This window comes from Osmerus mordax, chromosome 21 (genome assembly GCF_038355195.1).
Source record: "Osmerus mordax isolate fOsmMor3 chromosome 21, fOsmMor3.pri, whole genome shotgun sequence".
Classification (NCBI taxonomy): domain Eukaryota; kingdom Metazoa; phylum Chordata; class Actinopteri; order Osmeriformes; family Osmeridae; genus Osmerus; species Osmerus mordax.
In genome coordinates, this window is record NC_090070.1 from 11,901,433 (window position 1) to 11,921,497 (window position 20,065).

At 47.4% G+C, this 20,065-nt stretch overlaps 4 protein-coding genes across 6 annotated transcripts in view; 1 reads left to right on the forward strand and 3 right to left on the reverse strand.

Annotated features, from left to right (window-relative positions):
* Positions 1-452: 452 nt before the first annotated feature.
* afmid (arylformamidase) lies at positions 453-5,959 on the reverse strand. 2 transcript variants are annotated; one of them, XM_067259702.1, is made up of 11 exons: positions 5,853-5,959; positions 5,353-5,443; positions 4,839-4,943; positions 4,649-4,697; positions 4,016-4,101; positions 3,735-3,807; positions 3,479-3,576; positions 3,063-3,141; positions 2,784-2,919; positions 2,154-2,258; positions 453-1,689 (listed from the first exon to the last, which is right to left on the reverse strand). In XM_067259702.1, exons 1-11 carry the CDS (start codon positions 5,880-5,882, stop codon positions 1,660-1,662), a joined length of 882 nt encoding a protein of 293 aa, XP_067115803.1. In that variant the 5' UTR covers positions 5,883-5,959; the 3' UTR covers positions 453-1,659. The 2 variants fall into 2 exon arrangements, 1 of the variants encoding a protein (XP_067115803.1); XR_010879304.1 differs by having other exon boundaries at positions 1,657-1,689; positions 3,022-3,141.
* A 599-nt stretch (positions 5,960-6,558) lies between these two features.
* On the forward strand, positions 6,559-10,133 carry tk1 (thymidine kinase 1, soluble). The gene is made up of 7 exons (XM_067259158.1): positions 6,559-6,683; positions 6,896-6,927; positions 7,208-7,321; positions 7,814-7,907; positions 8,014-8,103; positions 8,264-8,383; positions 8,568-10,133. The coding sequence occupies exons 1-7, from the start codon at positions 6,618-6,620 to the stop codon at positions 8,742-8,744; spliced, it is 693 nt and encodes a 230-aa protein (XP_067115259.1). The 5' UTR covers positions 6,559-6,617; the 3' UTR covers positions 8,745-10,133.
* syngr2b (synaptogyrin 2b) lies at positions 9,938-16,252 on the reverse strand. 2 transcript variants are annotated; one of them, XR_010879279.1, is made up of 5 exons: positions 15,994-16,252; positions 13,437-13,674; positions 12,957-13,093; positions 11,416-12,310; positions 9,938-11,255 (listed from the first exon to the last, which is right to left on the reverse strand). XR_010879279.1 is itself a non-coding variant. In XM_067259156.1 (4 exons), the coding sequence occupies exons 1-4, from the start codon at positions 16,102-16,104 to the stop codon at positions 12,008-12,010; spliced, it is 789 nt and encodes a 262-aa protein (XP_067115257.1). In that variant the 5' UTR covers positions 16,105-16,252; the 3' UTR covers positions 9,938-12,007. The 2 variants fall into 2 exon arrangements, 1 of the variants encoding a protein (XP_067115257.1); XM_067259156.1 differs by having other exon boundaries at positions 9,938-12,310.
* Positions 16,253-16,389: 137 nt separating this feature from the next.
* Positions 16,390-20,065, reverse strand: part of si:dkey-93h22.7 (uncharacterized) — a 9,053-nt gene continuing 5,377 nt past the window's right edge. Inside the window, 8 exon segments of the mRNA XM_067258929.1 lie at positions 16,390-17,033; positions 17,205-17,270; positions 17,379-17,436; positions 17,749-17,776; positions 17,971-18,072; positions 18,448-18,753; positions 19,186-19,464; positions 19,792-19,898. Coding sequence (XP_067115030.1) covers positions 16,578-17,033; positions 17,205-17,270; positions 17,379-17,436; positions 17,749-17,776; positions 17,971-18,072; positions 18,448-18,753; positions 19,186-19,464; positions 19,792-19,898 — 1,402 coding nt within the window. The 3' untranslated portion in view covers positions 16,390-16,577.

The window sequence follows — 20,065 nt, forward strand, 5'->3', positions numbered from 1 at the left end:
ACGCGAACTCTGACAAGATAGCGGTGACGCGGCATACCGCTCTGGCCGCTCATGCAAACGAGTTCGCTGATTGGTCAAATCTGTTCGGTTTAGTTCTCAAAGTCGTAACGTGTATGTGGCCAATTCCACATATTCGGCAACACACAGTTGTGGCGAACGAGACTTTGGCTCAGACCTTCTCCGGTAACTTGAGACTCGAACACCAAGCAACGAACACCGTGTTCTCACTAGAACGTCAGTTGGTGGCGCGGTCTTGACCAGAGATCGGCGTTCTTCTGTGGGTGGTTACTGGAGCGCTCTCGTGTGTCCTAACAATGATACTATTATTTATTAACCTACGTAAAAACGAGCTATTAAAACCCTCTATTGGAATACGTGTGCCCATCGGATATTGCCATGCTACCAAAGTGTCTGAATTGATAAAGCATGTCAAATAAGATAGAGATGTTTATTGTGAATTTCTTAATTCATAATTCTTCGCAACAGCAAGTATGACTAGTAAAACTGTTCACGTAAACAGTAGCCTAATGTAAACAATTACGTAAACAATACATGCTCAACATCAAAACCCACAAAGATAACTGTGTGCAAAGCTAATTAGACTCAGTCTGACTAAACAAATGAACCTGCTTAAAATATATATATATTGTTCCAATAGAGCTAAAAAGTGCAAAAATACAGTGGGCCTATATTTTATCATATATTTTCAAATAGTGTTGTTTTTCAATAATATCATGCATGCCACTTATAGCAATTATAGCACACTGCTACATTAATATACTGATTGTGATGTGGCAGGTAACCCTTGATATAAGTGGTCATCCCTGTACACTAATGTAAAGGTGTTATAGCAAGTTAAAAACAAGTTCATAACAACTGCAGGTAGGATTCACCATAGATATATATAAAGTCCTTTATATATATCTATGGGATTCACAGTCAATGGTTCAGGGAGGTTTGGAATTTTGGAAAACCAACATACAGGAAATGATGTAACAATGGAACAACAACAACTTATAGAACACCACAACAGCCAATGGGAGTCCAACAACGAGACAGTATTGTGCATAGTGAATGGTTAACCAGTGAAATGACTGGTTAACTGGTTAGTCATAATAAAGCACTGTGCTGTGTTGCTATTTCTTTGTGGCTTATCAGCTGAACTGGGATCAGACTTCACAGCCCTTCTACTGACTGAGTTAGTGAGTGAGTGTGATAAAAGAGTGAAGCATTCAGGGTGTGTATGAGTAAGTGAATGTATGATTGCTTGAAGGTGTGAGTGAATGAGTGAGTGAGTGAATGAGGTGATACGCAACAACAGTAGGCCAGCTGGTGAAAAATACAGTATCAGTGATGTCACTGTCATCTCCATAGTAACGGAGAGGGAGGGGGGGGGGGGCTCTAAGATCAGGTCGCCCAGTCACACATAACTCTGCCTACACCTAGATTAAGATTAAAAACATGCAGTGTCACTTGAGGTTACTTTCAAGATCGAATAGATCCTAGAGTTGCTTGAATCTGTGTTCGACCCTGAACGTAAACTCGTCTGAGTTCATCTAGATGGCCTAACGAATATTACTGATCACTAGCGCCCCCTAGAGTGTGAGTGTGTGTGTGTGGCAGCAGACAGGAAGGCTTCGTCACTTCTCCTCCTCTTCCTCAGCCCTTACCCACGGCCTTCAACAGGAGCTGCAGAAGAAGGAAGACATGCACTGACTAGGTCAGCTTGTGTGTGTAGCTGTGTGTATTTTTTCTTACATGCAATAACTTGGCTTTATGTCACTCATTACTTATTCATAGTGGCAGCCACCACAATTAACTCACACTTAACTCTCACTTACTTTATGTATTATTATATGATTTTTTATTTTATACCCTTATATCCTCATCTTCATATTTTATATAACTCCCTGTATCTCGTATATTTTATATTTTTCTATATTTAATTGTACTCTGAGTGCTGTTCTTTACCCTGCTGCTGTTGCAAACTGCAATTTCCCCACTGCAGGACAAATAAAGGATTATCTTATCTTATCTCTTATCTTATGTACCTGTGTGTGTGTGTGTGTACCTTTGTGTATGTACCTGTGTGTGTGTGTGTGTGTGTGTGTGTGTGTGTGTGTGTGTGTGTACACCTGTGTGTGTGTGTGTACCTGTGTGAGGTGGTACTCTCCGTCCACCAGCTGTTCGATGATGTTGAAGTGGTCGGTGTTTGGAACGTCCTCTAGAGTCACCTTCAGCCCTGACGACTGCAACGCCTGCAGGTGGGGGGATCAAATATGGGGGGAATGTCCCTGTACTTACTGTAAGTCGCTCTGGATAAGAGCGTCTGCTAAATGACTACATGTAAATGTAAATATAAATGGTATCCACTTCAACGACACTTTTATCCAAAGCGACACACAAATACTGCCTACGGAAAGTACAGCTGTGTAAATTCACGACCAGGAGTGCACAGTTCAAAGACATACTTGGAGAAAGAAACAGAAAGAGAGGAAGGGAAAACAGTTGGAGAGAAAGAAAAGAAGGAAATAGGCCAAAAGGGAGGGAGAACAGGGAGAGAGAGGAACAGAGAGAGAGAGAGAGAGAGAGAGAGAGGAACAGAGGAACAGAGAGAGAGAGAGAGAGAAACAGAGACAGAGACAGAGACAGAGACAGAGAGAGAGAGAGAGAGAGAGAGAGAGAGAGAGAGAGAGAGAGAGAGAGAGAGAGAGAGAGAGAGAGAAAGAGGAACAGAGAGAGGAAGGAAGCTGAACGGAAGGTTGTCAGTGTTCAGGGCTGACCTGGAAGTAGTCCTCCGACTGCTTCCGGAACTCCGGTGAGTCGTTCTGCGCCACGGCAACCACAATGTCGCAGTCGGAGGAGGCGGCTTTGAGCTGGGCCACCAGCTGGCTGGGGCTGTTTCTGACGGCAACCTCCCTGATAGCGGAGAGGGGGAGGGGGGTCACTGACTGGCACTGGGGGAGCTACTGATGGACAATCTCTCATTTTCTCTCTCTTTCTCTCCCGCTTTTTCCTCACACACACACACAGCTGTAGAGCGGTACGTGTGTCGGTCGTACTCTGTCATTTTCAGAGGCTCGTTGACGTAGGTGGACAGGATGGGCAGGAGGTCGTATATCCCACTGACCAGGAACGCCCCTGAGAGAGACGGGGGAGAGGGAAAGAACAACACAGGGGAGGGAGTGGGGGAGGGGGAGAGGGAAAGAGAGAGAGAATCAAATCATTATGAACTACAGGCCTCTTACAGTATTGTGCTGCTCCATTTTACATTTACATTTAGACATTTAGCAGACGCTCTTATCCAGAGCGACTTACAGTAAGTACAGGGACATTCCCCCGAGGCAAGTAGGGTGAAGTGCCTTGCCCAAGGACACAACGTCATTTTGCACGGCCGGGAATCGAACTGGCAACCTTCAGATTACTAGCCCGATTTCTTAACCGCTCAGCCACCTGACTCCCACCTTTGACCTCTCACCTTTGATCTGGGGCCTGACACTGTACTGGGACCAATCAGTGGACAGGACCATGGCAGCCAGGTGGGCCCCCGCCGAGTGGCCACACAGGTACAGACCGCTGCACGGACCCACAGACACACAGGTAAATCACAGGTGTAACCATATAAGACCAGAGACAGCTCGTATAAAGGGTCATTACACATGTGTATACTAATGAAGCATAATACAGTAGATGTCTAAGACAGATAGAGAGACAGACATGACGTGAGTGTGGACCTGATATGTGAGTACTGCTGAATGACCGACACCACACTCCTCCGCACCTGAGACACCATCAGATCCATGTTCCCTGCAGCACAACACAGAGGAGAGAGAGAGAGAGAGAGAGACAGAGAGAGAGAGAGAGAGAGAGACAGAGAGAGAGAGAGAGAGAGAGAGAAAGGGGGAGGTGAACGGGTGGTCTGCTTGTTTCTTGAGCTGGTCGTTTGGCTGGTAACCCCCTCCACCAATCAGTTGTTTGACATTGTCAGTCTGCGCCACACCGCGTTGTGTTGTACCTTTTGGAGCGATGTCGTAACCCACGGCGACCACGACCACGCCCTTGCCGACCAATGGGACGGCCATAAATCCAGACTCCTCTTTGCTGTCAGGAAGTGGAGTCACACAAACGTATAATAAACGGACAAATAAACAAACTAAAGTTGTTTATTTGAGTCCTGTCTGAATTCTTGCTACACTGACTCCAGACCAGGCCACACAGTGACCACTGAAGCCTGACTCCAGACCAGGCTACACAGTGACCACTGAAGCCTGACTCCAGACCAGGCCACACAGTGACCACTGAAGCCTGACTCCAGACCAGGCCACACAGTGACCACTGAAGCCTGATTCCAGACCAGGCTACACAGGGACCACTGAAGCCTGACTCCAGACCAGGCTACACAGGGACCACTGAAGCCTGACTCCAGACCAGGCTACACAGTGACCACTGAAGCCTGACTCCAGACCAGGCCACATAGTGACCACTGAAGCCTGACTCCAGACCAGGCTACACAGGGACCACTGAAGCCTGACTCCAGACCAGGCTACACAGGGACCACTGAAGCCTGACTCCAGACCAGGCTACACAGGGACCACTGAAGCCTGACTCCAGACCAGGCTACACAGGGACCATGGAGAGAGAAGGGCACCTGAGGAACTGCCAGTAGCCGCCATGGAGGTAGATAACCAGGGGAACGCCTGCAGGAGAGAGAGAGAGGGGAGGGGGGAGAGAGGGGGAAGCGAGAGTTATGGTGAGCATGTTATAAAGGGTTATGGGGAAACCAAGGAGGTATTCCTGTAGGGTCTCTTTGATCTCTGTGCACACACACACACACACACCTAGGGAGCAGGTGCTGGGTACGTAGACGTCCAGCTTCTCTCCGTCTCCATCGCCATAGGGAACGTTGAGCAGAGTCTGGGCTAGACCCCTGGCTCGCTCTGTACCTACACACACACACACACACACACACACACACACACGTAGTGGTTAACACATACACAACATAGACATCACGTTCCTAACTGGAGATACATGTGTCTGCTAAATTAATCAAATGTAATGTAAAATGTAAGAGATCGTGCCAACTATAGTAAACACAACATTCAACAACCGAAAGAGCACCTAACACACGCACATAAGCCTGAGAACACAAACACACAAATCACAAAATACCACTCTCATGTCACCGGTTTGTGATGCACCAATAACTGGACAACACCCATCTCTAACAGCGGGCAAAGATCCAAACAATCCGATCTCTCGGGGGTTTCATTCATTTCTAACGTAATTATTTACGTTAACGTAATCATTGACGTTAAGTCAGTACACTAATCTTGTGGATCGTGGACTGACCTGCTTTCAGCGCCGTTACGTGGGCTTTGATTACGTCGTCCGCCGACATTCTGTGCGACCACTGACTTGGCGAGAACTGTTTCTCGAGTTCCTGTCAAACGGCAAAAAAAATGGTTTTGATTGTCAGTCGAGCGGCCATGCAAACCGGTGCACAGGCTGGTTAGGCATGATCAATGCTGTGTCACGTCATTATCGGTCCAATGACGAATAGCGCCCTCTTATGGCAGACATCCTAATAATAGGGAAACAACAGGTGTGTTACAAAGTGTCACTCAATTGGTAGGTTTTTCTAAATATTTAAGCCAAATGACCGTTGGTGATGTCACGATATAAGACTAATAACCTTTCACTCCATGCACAATAGTAAGGGTAAATGTGGACACTGTGCTGACATTATGAAATTATGTATTAAAGTATATCATTTTGACACACACTTTGATAAGTGTTTCAACTGCTAAAACTGACAAAACTTACATTTACATTTAGTCATTTTTACTTACATCTTTCTTCATATACTTCCAATTAGTCATTTTCAAGCTTTAAATCAAACATAAAAACCGAAAATACTGGACAACTCTTGTGACAAAGAAGACCCTCTGAAGTGTGCGGAACCTTTGGAGTTTACATTAGTATCAACCAATAAGAGTGGAGTCTGGCTGTAGCGTGTTGACGCAAGTCTCCAAACCCCGTATTTTCCCTCACTTGCAGGGAATATAATCGACGCAGATTCTGTTAATAATTTGTCAAGTGCCCGATAACGGTTGGAATAACATACTTTGCTGAATTCATGATGTTCAATATCTGTTGTAAAAATAAACCAACATAATTATTTTTAATACAAAAACGAACCCTGATATTGCGCTGTTTTGGCCTTCCGTTTATTTGATAAGCCAGTTAAACAACACACTACAACTTCTACATTTTCAGAAATATTATGACACATTAAAAAGCTTCGAAAAAAACCCAATACACAATACATTGAAACATCTGTCTCCCGCCTAAAGGACATTGTTGCTGGGTTTGGGCACAGCCGGTTTTGGAGACGTCAAATTTACCTATACTCTCATTGGTTGTTTTTGTGACGTTTTCCAAGCTCATTGGATGCCCCGGTTCTGTATAAAACCAACCGGTAGTAGTTTAGACGCGGGACATTCAACTTGGATTTAGCTCCGAATAAATTCAAACAGCTACTAGATATTTTGCAAAACTTGTCAAGATATACTTTTTAAGATCATTTTTAAAAACAACACTTTAAATACCTAAAGATGGATTGCTTGAACGTTCCAAGAATTCTGCCACATTCCCCGAGGAAAGCACGAGGACAAATCCAGGTGGGTTAATGTTGACTTGAATGGACAGTAAAAGATATCCGTAATCAATTAATTCATATTTTTCCACAATAGTTTAGTCACAAACACAACTGTTTTATCAATGCATTGAAACAATTACGTTTTTGAACTCCATTGTTTAGTCAACAAATAACATTGCAGTTTAACTGAATCATAACAACGCAATTGATCTTTGAACGCAAATGTTTTTACAGGTCATCTTCGGGCCAATGTTTTCAGGCAAAAGGTGTGTAGACCTTAAGAGTTATTACCGCCGAAATAAAGTTGTCAGATTGTGTGTGACAAAAACAACCTGGTGTAGACCTACTGTATATCCCGCCAAATAAGACGTGAAACAAGCTAGCGAGCTATTCACTTTGTGTATGCTACAGTACAATACTACTCCCGTGACAGCTAGCTAATTTACTAATATGACTACAAGCAGTAGTTTACAGTTCGCCGTCTTTTTAAACGGATTATTTGCTTGTATATGAACATCACAGTTAACGGACAATCGCTTTCCACAGCACGGAGTTGATGAGACGAGTACGCCGCTTCCAGGTAGCCCAGTACAACTGCCTTGTGATCAAGTATGCCAAAGACACTCGCTACTCCGAAAAGGGAGTGGCCACCCACGACCAGTAAGGACAAATATAATCTGAATCCATATTCTCATCCTGCATGATATAAATTACGCGATTAAGTTAGAGATTGGAATAGGACTACATGCAGGGACTGTGTGTGCTGTGCCGCTTTAAAGCGTCTGCTACAATTAACTTATATAAAACCTTACATTTACATTTAGCAGACGCTCTTATCCAGAGCGATTTACCGTAAGTACAGGGACATTCCCCCCGAGGCAAGTAGGGTGAAGTGCCTTTCCCAAGGACACAACGTCATTTTGCACGGCTGGGAATCGAACTGGCAACCTTCGGATTACTAGCCCAATTCCCTCACCACTCAGCCACCTGACTCCCCATACATCCTCAGCTAAATATAGTACACTGGATTTTATGAAATCATAGGTATTTTATTTATTATTATATCACGATGGTTTTCGGCAGTCAGAAAGAGTGGATGGAAGGATGGACGAGTTGAGCACTAAACCGTTTTTTTTTTTTCTCTCTCCACAGAAACACTATGGAGGCCGTTCCAGCCAATCAACTGGGAGATGTGCGGTCTCTCGCGCTGAAGGCCTGCGTCATCGGAATAGACGAGGGCCAGTTTGTAAGTTGACTTAACTGTCGCTCAGGTGATGTTGAAGGACGGTTGGTTGGCATACACCTTTTTTAATAGTGAATTACTGCTAAATGTCCTCTCTGGTGTCCCGTAGTTCCCTGACACGGTGGAGTTCTGTGAGGAGATGGCAAACAAGGGGAAGACCGTCATCGTGGCAGCCCTGGACGGAACCTTCCAGAGAAAGGTGTGTGTGAGAGATGGTCAGCTTCCCTTTGGCTGCCTCCCCTCAAATAAATGTAAATACAGCTGCTCCCTCATTCCTAACCTATTGTGTGTGTGTGTGTGTGTGTGTGTGTGTGTGTGTGTGTGTGTGTGTGTGTGTGTGTGTGTGTGTGTGTGTTTAGGCGTTTGGCAACATCCTGAACCTGGTTCCGCTGGCGGAGAGTGTGGTGAAGCTGAACGCCGTGTGCATGCAGTGCTTCACGGAGGCGGCCTACACCAAGAGACTGGGGGCGGAGAAGGAGGTGAGGAGAGAGAGGAGGGGGGGGTTCATTAAAATCTTTGCAGAAAATCCACATTTACAGGAAACACTGCATCATCCCACCTTCTCCCTTTTCCTCGTCTCACAAAATCCTCTTATTACCCCATAATCTGCATGGATCCCCCCCCAAAAAAGTTTCTCACTTCCTGTGTTTGCTCCGCCCCCAGGTGGAGGTGATTGGTGGAGCCGACAAGTACCACGCGGTGTGCAGGAAGTGCTACGGCGGCCTGATGGGGAGAGAGAACAGCACCCCCCACAGGGACGAGACGCCGCCACACCTCACCGCCAAGCAGCTGGACGCTAGCTCCGCCCCCAGGAAGATCCTAGCACAGCTCTACCTCTGAGCGCGCTCAGTACGAACCCCTGATGTTACGGGCGTGTACGCACTTGGACATGGACAGTCACAGTAGACGTTTTATTTTTTATCACAGCCAACTATAATGGTTGTAAAGGGAGAAATGAAGGAATTCATATTTTCTACCCAGAACTGAGCTGTGATGGTACTGTATGTACAGAAGGGGAAACCTTTAATTAATATTCATGTGTCCTGTTCCTCTTACTTTGTTACATAGAATTCAGAACTGTTGCACTTGATGAATTTGATTCAGTTGTCATCCCATTGTACATGTTGCCAAATGGAAGTTTTTAAATAAGTTATTAGAAGACTTTGTATTATTATGATGTGTGTGTGTGTGCACATGTTAACCTGCCTGTAGACAGCATCTTTCCTGTTTCCGGAATATTCTGCATTCTATAGTTCTATCTGTGGCATTTATGCCACTGTCTGGACTGGGTTCAACCTGGCAGTGTAACACTACACCCAGCTGCCCGCACACCCAAAATAACCAGGAGCCTGAAAGTATCTTGGCTCTGCGGAACACTGTCAAACTGCCTGTCAATCGGGGTTGGCATGGCAACACTACATTCATGTTTTTTCCTGTAATCTTATATGGTGTTCTAGAACTGTGGGACCAGAATTGGAATGAACCCCGAGTTCTACAGATGATAGACCATTTTATTCTGACAGAACTAGACACAGTTTTATACGTTCAAACTGAACATTCATAGACGTTCCGGTAGCTGTAAGGTGTCTGAAGGCAAACAGGCAAGGCGACTGTCATCACATACTGGTATCACCCTCGACAACCTTAACAAAACAGTCATGTCACAGCAGAACAGATTACTAGCCAATCAAGTTTAACTGGATTAGGTTCCCTGTGATTTCTCTTTTTTCGGATTTTGCTACACAAAGGACGATGTTTGGCAAGACAATGGTAACGAACAAATACTATTAATTATACAGATACTTTTTTAAATTTTTAACTAGCAGTCAGGTCAAACCATATTTTATCAGACAGGAAATTGTAGACTTTTAAATAACCACATCATGTAACAAAAAATATAGCATGAAAAATAAAATGCACACTGTGGATCAATACATGTTCATATGCTTCAGAAAATCACGTCTTTCATTTTCCCAGATCGCATGGCTAATAACTACACGAAAAGAGCGTTTTGAAAGAAGAACCTGAAGAGATTTAGTTGAAAAGAGTATTTAATCCGTCTGTTCATCACTGAGCGTTAACACCTGCGTATACATACTGTGGATACCATTCTTTACTGCAGTTTGTGAAAGGACCAATGCTAACACCAGTCCTTCGTAGTATAGGACTGTGTGTGTGCCGTGTGTGTAAGATTCAATACAATTGTGAGTTTGTGTGTGTGTGTGTGTGTAAGATTCAATACAATTGTGAGTATGTGTGTGTGTAAGATTTAATACAATTGTGAGTTTGTGTGTGTGTGTGTAAGATTTAATAAAATTGTGAGTCTCTGAGAAAAGTACAGTAGTTAACAGTGAAACACAGGTTTACAGTTTACACAGATTTCAGAAAAGCAAAAATACATCTTCCTTGTACAGCAGATAAAGCCACAAAGCTTGGATTCACTTTAGACACAATCAAGTTTCAGGCCAGTTCCTCATTCTGTAAGACAGGGGACTTTTCCCTCAGCGCTTACATTCCAAACCACCAGCCACAGTTATAACAAAGGTGTGTGTGTGTTAACGAATGGAAGCCCCCTTCGCACAACTCGGGAAGCTCCATACATATATAAATACCAGTATTGTGTTGTACCCCTACTGTTTCAGCTGCAACAAAGCTACACAGCATTATGCTGAACAGAAAAGGCACGCGGTCACACACGCGCCAGGGAGGGGTGTTTCTTCGTGTGTGTGAATGCGTCTTTCTTTTTCTCCCACACAACATTCACACACAGACGCGAGGGGCCACGCACCAAAAGACTCAGTCATGAACTGTTTCAGCAGCTTGGTTAGAGCATCGATGTCATATTCTCCGGTCTGACCTGGCCATCAAACTACACCTCTACTAACCCAGGAAAGTCATGACTTCAAAGTGACTGAATTAAATGTTTCCCCCCCCCCCCCAGTTACTAGTTGTTTTTGTCTGGGGGAAGAGTAAACTGGTGGGCTCTAGGACCCAGGCTGTCGTAGCTGCTGGAGGGTTTAACCACAGTCACAACAAGGTTAAGCTGTTTCCTGCGGAGTTCAAGCGAGGCTCTTCTGTTGTGTCCCATTTGAAAGTCTTAGAAAAACACAACCTTCCTTCCACTCTTCCTCGACAGAAATAACAACTGATCTAACACAACGGGATTCTCCTGAGCTGGGAGGAAGACAGAATGCTTTTACCTATTCAGTTACGCTAGATCAGATGTTACCTCATTCAAGGCAAATGGTGTTTGATTCTCAGTATTCAAACTAAGACAGACTAGGCCTCCCCTCTTCAACTGTCAGTTTGTTTCCGTGTCAACCGTGTGGTTGAGTCTGGCTTTCAGAGCATCTGACAGAGCGAGTTGTTTACATACAACAACACAGTCTTTATGGTAACTACGGCTGCTGATGAGGGACAAACAGCCTGGCAGGTGTCACAGGGTAAAAGAGACACATTGGGTTTAATTGTGCAGTTGGTATTTTCCCAATTGCATTCAGTAGTTTCCCACTAAAGTGATTTGGTGAAATCTAATTAAATAAACATATTTTTGGGACATTTAATCAAATATTGTGCTTGTAAGTTGTCTACAGAAGTGCCCAAAAAATTAAACCAAAATAAAAAAACAACCTTAAAAAAATAAAAATAAAACACACACACAGCCATTCAAAATTCAAAAAAATAGCGGTTGGCATATGTACAGATACGCATTCCTCTTCCGGAATGCAGGTATTGGCTTCTGAGTTCTGAACACAGAAAAGAAAAAGGTATAGAACACTTCCCAGAGCATTTTCATTGGCTGATCTTCATTGTCCCACCCATGTGACCTCTGATCACCACCAACATATAACCAAACATTCCCCTAGCCCCTCCCCCTGCCCTACTCAAACGCCTCCATCCCCCTCTCTCTCTTACTTTTGAGAAATCCCTGATCAGATAATCAAAGACTAGTGATCGTCCCAATAGAACGCTGCTCGCTTTCATCCATCCAATCACCTTACAATCAGGTATGATTCGCGTCGTTACCGCAAAACCCTGGGGCTCCTTCTGTGCTCCACCCCTCTCCACCCCCTCTCCACCCCCTCTCTCCCCCCCGACAAGGCTCAGTAGTTCGGGGGCTGGTACCCCATGTCTCCCTGGGGCTGGCTCTGGGGGGCGAAGGGGGGCTTCTGGTAGTCGTCCGGGCCGCTGGTGGGGTAAGCGGAGTAGGTGGTGGGGACGTAGGTGCTGGGCGGGTAGGAGGAAGGGTCGTAGGTGCTGGGGTCGTAGGTGGTGGGGGCGTAGGTGGTGGGGGCGTAGGTGGGGGGGTAGGGGGTGATCTGGTCCGGGGGGGCGTTGGCGTAGTTCTGGGCGAGGGTGTCCACGCCCTGGCGGTACCGACCCAGAGCAAAGTAGGTCAGGATCGCCTGCGGGCAACAATGAAGAGGAGACGCCGATCAATCAATCAGAAAATCAATCAATCAACATACTTCCTGGACTGACAGGTTTGGAACAGGGAGCTGTAGATGGATGTACAGTTATAGATAGAATGCTAACCGTTAAACACAAGTATATGAAGGCAGTTTGCGTGGTAGGTGATACAGGTGTGCTGTGAGGTGATGCAGGTGTGCTGTGAGGTGATGCAGGTGCTGTGAGGTGATGCAGGTGTGCTGTGAGGTGATACAGGTGTGCTGTGAGGTGATGCAGGTGTGCTGAGAGGTGATACAGGTGCTGTGAGGTGATACAGGTGTGCTGTGAGGTGATGCAGGTGTGCTGAGAGGTGATGCAGGTGTGCTGAGAGGTGATACAGGTGCTGTGAGGTGATACAGGTGTGCTGTGAGGTGATGCAGGTGTGCTGAGAGGTGATACAGGTGTGCTGTGAGGTGATGCAGGTGTGCTGTGAGGTGATGCAGGTGTGCTGAGAGGTGATACAGGTGTGCTGTGAGGTGATGCAGGTGCTGTGAGGTGATACAGGTGTGCTGTGAGGTGATACAGGTGTGCTGTGAGGTGATGCAGGTGTGCTGTGAGGTGATGCAGGTGTGCTGTGACAGGTGTGATGGCAGTCCTCCTCACCCAGGTGGCGATAGAGAAGAAGGAGAAGGCTATGGTGGCGCGGGCCGCATCCTGGGGGATTCCACCAATATTATTTGTGCGACCCCATTGGCTCGCCAGCAGGCAGAAACACACAAACCACAGGAAGGTCCACGCCCCTAAAACAACACACACACAAAGTGGGAAGAATTTGTTTTGAAAAAACAGTTACTGCAGAAAATGGGTCTGGTCAACACTTTAACAAGCTGTTGTTCCTTCTCCCTCATCACTCTGAATTAAGGTTACCAATGACTACCATGAATAATATGACATCCCATAACCCTACTCTGACCCCTGACCTGACAAGTCCAGGTCAGCCATAACAATGAATATGACATCTCCCCATCAGCGATGTGACCCCTGACCCCTGGCCTAAGAAGGGTCGGTCGGCCGCAACAACGAGCATGATGACCCATGACCCTGCTACGACCCCTGACCCCGATACAACCCCTGACACCTGACCTGAGAAGGCCAGGTCGGCCATGACGGAGTACTTCCTCTCCTGGGCGCTGCTCATCAGAGGCAGGTACGCGTCCACCATGGCGAAACCCACGCAGGCCATGAAGGCGATGACCCCGATGCCCACGGCGTAGTGACACGCAGAGTCGTTCTGGTTGAAGATGCACTTTGTGTCGGCGCTCAGGTGGGAGTTGACGTATCCTTCCGCCGTCACGGTGGCGAACACCACGATGGAAAAGATCTAGAAGAGAGAGAGACAGAGAGAGAGTGCAGAAAAGTGAATGAAAGAGAGGGAAACGCCCTCATCCACATCCTCCCTTGTGAGGCTGAAGGGCGGGGCTTCTGTTCCATTCAGATCCTCTGTACCAGGCATGCTCAATCAAGCACAGATGAAGTAATTGAGCAGATTGGCGGTACTGTGTGATGCAGGCCAGCTAATCCACAGCAGAGAGGATGAGTGGAGGCGGAGTTGGCATTTAGCCATGGAGTCACCGGTATCTGCCCTGTGTTCTGGTCTGCACTGTCATTAGGGTGGTGTGTCATGTGACCACCCTCTTAGTCATGTGACCACCAATGCCACCGGGCACAAAGAGAGAGAAAGAGAAACAATGAGAGAGAGAGAGGGGAAAAAGAGAGAGAGCTAGAGTAAGAGAAAATATCAGGGGAGTTCCAAACCACAAATATTCTCTCAGAGAAGTGAGTTCGAGAGTTGTGTGTTTGTGTGTGTGTGCGTGTGTGTGCGTGTGTGTCTGTATGATAATGGGAGAGAGCGAGAAACAGAGACGTATTGTACAGGGTCGATGTTTTAACAAAGAGGGGTAAATCCAGCGACAGTCTGGCAGTGTGAGGAGGACTGTGTGGGGACAGAGGAACAAGCTGATAATGACCCAACACAGGAGGGCTTCACCCTGCGCCATGTCACACCACAACGCTGTGTGTGTGTGTGTGTTTGAGGGGGCAAGGGTGGGGGATCATCTTACCTCCCCACCAGCCCCTGTTTACGGTGCACTGCCACCGTCACGGGCGCCAACAGTGGAGGAAAAGGGGAGGGGGGGGGGGGGGGGAAGAGGGGAGGGAGGAAGGGGGGGGGGAGAGCAGGGGCTCTTGTCAGCAGATGGCACATTCTGTCCTCTCCTGTCATATTTACCTGCTGTTACACTAGGCAGGCGTATTACCCTGGCTTACACAAACACACACACACACACACAACCCCTTCCCTGCTGATGACAATGACCAAGCAGGCTGTGCTAGCTGAACATGGATGTGCTAGCTGAACATGGATGTGCTAGCTGAACATGGATGTGCTAGCTGAACATGGATGTGCTAGCTGAACCTGGATGTGCTAGCTGAACCTGGATGTGCTAGCTGAACATGGATGTGCTAGCTGAACATGGATAGGTGACGAGGGAAATACCGTAGGTGTGTGTCGACACCTCAAGTTGGAATTTACATCGTAGGAAAACACCAACAGTACGAAAAGTAAATCGGCAGCGTTGGTCTGCCTAGTGACAGGTGACCAGGACAAGAGCTTCCTCTCTCACTCACACACACACACACACACACACACACACACACACACACTCACACACACAGAGTTGATACTTCTACACAATTAGACCAAACCAAATAAAGGGGATCTTAAACAAGACTAGTCATTTGCATGGAAAGTCCCGTTCTTACCCTTCATCTTTCCACCTCCTCATTGATCAGATCACATTGCAACATGGCCACAGATTAAAGAACAATCCCAGTCTGCGTTATGGTGCAGAGCAAAGATAGGGCTCAGCCAACGATGCCCTTTGTCCTACGACTGCACTGAGACATTGTCGGTTTGAAGGGACTATATAGTACTTTAGGGGTGGGGGACTTTAACTTATAGTCCGTGATCTGTGGCTTATCGTAGGTGTGTAGCTTGTATACGGACCCATTGGTGTAGATAACGTTGTTTATTTAGCTTCAGGTCAGAATCTGAAGAAGAGAAAAAAAAAACGTACATCCTCCCATCTCCATACTTGACGGGCATCCGTGGATTTGTGAGTGTGTGAATGGCACATTTTAGTCCACGCCTGACTAATGTAAATCATGCTTATCATTAGGCCTAGTCTAGTTCAAGAGCGTGTCGTGGTCTATGACTAAGCCACCGCCGTTGCGACAGTGCACGCGGTTGTTGTCCCCACGCGTATGCCCACTACTAGCGCCAGCTGCTGTGCGGTGCTGTGTCATGACACCAGCTGTTCCAGAAACCTAACCCTCCAGTCGGACCTCAACTGTCAACAACAACACAAAGGCTGTTAACTTTATATCGGATCTCCAACGTTCTAAGTTCTAGCCTAGGCTATGCTTATATAATAAATGTACAAATTGCAGAGTTTGTTGGCTACACTGTGTAGCCTACACATGTACACATAGGCCTAACGCTATATATTTCTATAGTGGCCCGTTTACTCCAGTGCACTTTTGTATAAGGGGTCACCTGTTCGCACGCCGATGTTCTCTCTCACCTTTAAACGACCAAAATCTGGTCCATAAGTAACAAAGTCAAACAGTATCGCCCACTTACCCAACTCAGAAACCGAACGATTGTCTGCGGTTGTCGGACAAACTTCTGAAAGTCGAATCCGCCTCCTGCAAGCGAAGCTCCGTAGGCACTCGCAGCGCCGGTCTCCTCCATGTTTGACCCTAATATAGTTTGCTCTGTTCCGCGGAGTCGGTCACAAGACCGTTGGCTGCGAACTTCCCTGTGACTTGACCAAGTTGACAGATAACAAACAAGTACTTTTTTTCTCACTGCTGTACTTCCTGAAAGTGAAAGGAGCGCCACCCACTTCGGAGAAAAATCGTCCCCACGTTGGGTTGGTTTGTTTTGGTTTATAATTGTGGCCCGTGTTCTCACTGCAGGCTCTCTGAAAGACTCTCCTCCCCCCGGCGTGTCTCGGAATTAAAATCAAGTTTATAGTGTCTTTATTATAAATCATCGAACTTAACATCGTTAAAACAAATGAATTCATTATATATTTATTGTTGACAGCCACATATGGCTAATAATACATCAGATAGACATATCTGTGATGAAATGACATTTTATCAAATATCACAAAATTGTGGAACTGTATCAATCTCTTTATACCGCAGCACCCTCCTCTCTCAGAGGTCGTCTTCCTGCTCTGCCTCCTCCTGCTCCTTTTTCTCCTCCTCCTCCTCTTGTTCCTCCTTCTGGTCTTCCTCTTCAATCTCCTCCTCCTCCTCCTCCTCCTCCTCCTCCTCCACCTCCACCTCCTCCATCTCCTCCTCCATCTCCTCCTCCTCCTCCTTCTGCCCCTCCTTCTCCCTCTCCACCTCTTCCTCCACCTCCATCTCCTCCTGCTCCTCCTCCACCTCTTCCTCCTCTATCTCCGCCTCCACCTCTTCCTCCTCTATCTCCGCCTCCACCTCTTCCTCCTCTATCTCCGCCTCCACCTCTTCCTCCTCTATCTCCTCCTCCTCCTCTATCTCCTCCTCCTCCTCTATCTCCTCCACCTCCTCCACCTCCTCCTCCTCCAGGCTCGTCAGTCTCAGAGGCTGACTGATCCAGAGCCACTCGTCCACAGACTCGACAGAGCCCTGCAGAGAGAGACAGGGGAATGAAACACAGAGAGTAAAGGAGGGGAAGAGATGAAGAGAGAGACAGACTACACCAGGAACAGATGACAAAAAAATGAGAGAGAGATTGATGATAGAGACAAACACCCACTGATTAAAATAGACAATAAATATATGTTATTCTACTCCTACCTGATCGGAACCATTGATTTTGGCTGCTCTCACTACATCTTCATCTTCCTCGTAATCTTCCTCACCCTGACAATATACAACACACACTGAATGTGTAACCAAGTGGACTGGGTCAAACTTGTGTTTTTTGGTGGTGTAGGAGACTTATCTGGAAAAACAAAATGGCCTACCCACCAGCTGCTCGTCATTGAAAGCGTACGAGACAGACTTGCCCGCCATCTCTAGATCCAACCTGAGAGATGGAGAAAGAGAGATAAGAGAGAGGTAGAGAGAGGTAGAGAGAGAGATAAGAGAGAGGTAGAGAGAGAGACAAACAGAGTCAAAGAGGGACAGACAAAGTGAGAGGGAGACATCCTAAGTTCAGTTTGCTGTGGTTACGTGTTCTGGCTGCTAAAATGGGGGAACCTGGAAAGGGCCGGACAGAAACTATAAGACTGTTGAACAGAACATGACTGAACAGAACATGACTGACGAGAGTTTCCTGACAGGGTACCACGTTATGCACAGAGGATCGTGACTGAGTTAACTGAGGTAGATGACTTACAGTGACTTCTCACCATACGGTCCCTGTCCTGAGAGATTGAGGGCAAAGAGAGAGAGAGAGAGAGAGAGTTTGTGTGGTATGCATGAAAGGGGGGCAGAGAGAGAAAGAGAGGAAAGATATAAACAGATAAACAGGCAATCATTGAAAATAAGTCCTATTAAGTGTAAGCCTGAGTGCTCAGACAGAAAGGTCGAAAGGTCAAAAGGTCAGAGGTGAACTCACTGTACATCAGCCCAATGCAGCAGAAAGCTGTTGTCAAGGTGACCAGGAAGAGGAAGCAACCAAAGACTGCAGCCACCATAGAGGTGGGGAGGTGGTTCAGTACTGAGGAGGAGGAGAGGAGAGAGTGGGAGGAGGGAGGAGGGAGGAGAGGGGAGAGGGGAGAGGGGAGGAGAGGGGAGGAGGGAGGAGAGGGGAGGAGGGAGGAGAGGGGAGAGAGGAGGAGAGGGGGAGGAGAGGGGGAGGAGGGAGGAGAGGAGAGGGGGAGGAGGGAAGAGAGGGGGAGGAGAAGGACAAGGGGGAAGAGGAAGGAGTAAACAACAGATGACAGGCGAGATTCCAACCTCTCACGCATCACGTGAACAGAGATCATGAAGAGGTCACGGAGAGGTCACAGAAAGGTCATGAAAACTGAGTCGAGGCTGCAGACAGAGGTCATGTGACTGTGTCACTTTGACCTCCAGCAGGAAACACACCCACCTTCCTTATCGACGTAGCGCCCTGCGCTCCTGATAACCGTGGCGTTATCGAAGCTGTCCGCCACGTCACAGTGGTACGTTCCGGCGCTCCACCCCCCCACCGACAGCAGCAGAATGGACCCTTCCGGGGGATGGTGGACCACCCAGTAGAAGGACCCAATGCCCTCTAGAACGGTTCCGTTGAGGAACCAGCGGTAACGCGGGAAGGTTCCGCAGGCAGCGGAGCAGTAGAACGTCAAGCCCACCACAACGAAGTTCTCTCCCACGTCGTAATCGTTACGCATCGTCACAGGACCGCCCACGGGGACTGTGTGAGTGTGTGTGTGAGAGTGTGTGTGAGTGTTTGTGTGTGTGTGAGGGTGTAAGAATGTGTGAGTGTGTGTGTGAGGGTGTAAGAATGAGTGAGTGTGTGTGAGTGTGTGAGTGTGTGTGTGAGTGTGTGGGAGTGTGTGTGTGGGAGGGTGTAAGAATGTATGTGTGTGTGAGTTTGTGCGTGAGTGTGTGTGTGAGTGTGTGTGTGAGTGTGTGTGTGAGTGTGTGAGTGTGTGTGTGGGTGTGTGTGTGGGAGGGTAGGGAAGTGAAGGTCAGGGATTATAAAGAGGAGGTGTTTACAGGTGGAACAAGAGTAGATTTACAGACAAGAAGGAACGACAGAAACAGTCAAGACGACTTGTACACACTCACGTTATCAAAACCAACACAAGCATGCACACACACATTTTCTCATACACGCACACACCGACTTCCAGGGCCATCCAGCGGCTATAACGAGTTCTGTTCCTCTTGTTCTCAGCCTGACACTGCAGCCAGCCCAGATGACGGTTCAGGACCACCGGGACCTCGAACGTGGCGTTCAAACCCTCCAACGCCGTCTCCGCGGTTACAAACTCTGACCCGTTGTACAACGAGAAGGTGATGGGCGGGGCCCCCCGGTTTGATTGACAGGTGACATGGGCTGAGTATGTCTCATTGCCTGTTTTCTCCACAGAAAAGGAGATGTCGGGGATGGAAACCAGAGCTGGGAAGGAGGAGAGGGGAGGGGAGGGGAGGGGAAGTGAGGGGAGGGGAGGGGAGGGGAGGGGAGGGGAGGGGAGGGGAGGAGAGGGGAGGGGAGGAGAGGAGAGAGGAGGAGAGGGGAGAGGAGTGGAGGGGAGGAGAGACAAGATGAGACTGAGATCAAACTTCTCATCTAAATGAATGGGAGAGGAGAGGAGGAGAGGAGGAGAGGAGGAGGAAGAGAGGAGAGGAGGAGAGGAGGAGAGGAGGAGAGGAGGAGAGGAGGAGAGGAAGGAACGTGTGTCTCTGACCAGGAAACACCGTGTCTTAGGAGAGGGCTCTGTCTGACCTTTGACCTTGACGAGCACAGGCGAGCTTTCGGAGGTAAACACCTGGGTGTGGTTGAGTTTGTTGGAGGCGAAACACACGTAGGTACCGCTGTGACCAGGAGACCTGCTGCAGAAACACACTGTTAGGACCACATCCAACCGAAACACACTGTTAGGACCACATCCAACCTAAACACACTGCTAGGACCACATCCAACCTAAACACACTGTTAGGACCACATCCAACCTAAACACACTGTTAGGACCACATCCAACCTAAACACACTGCTAGAA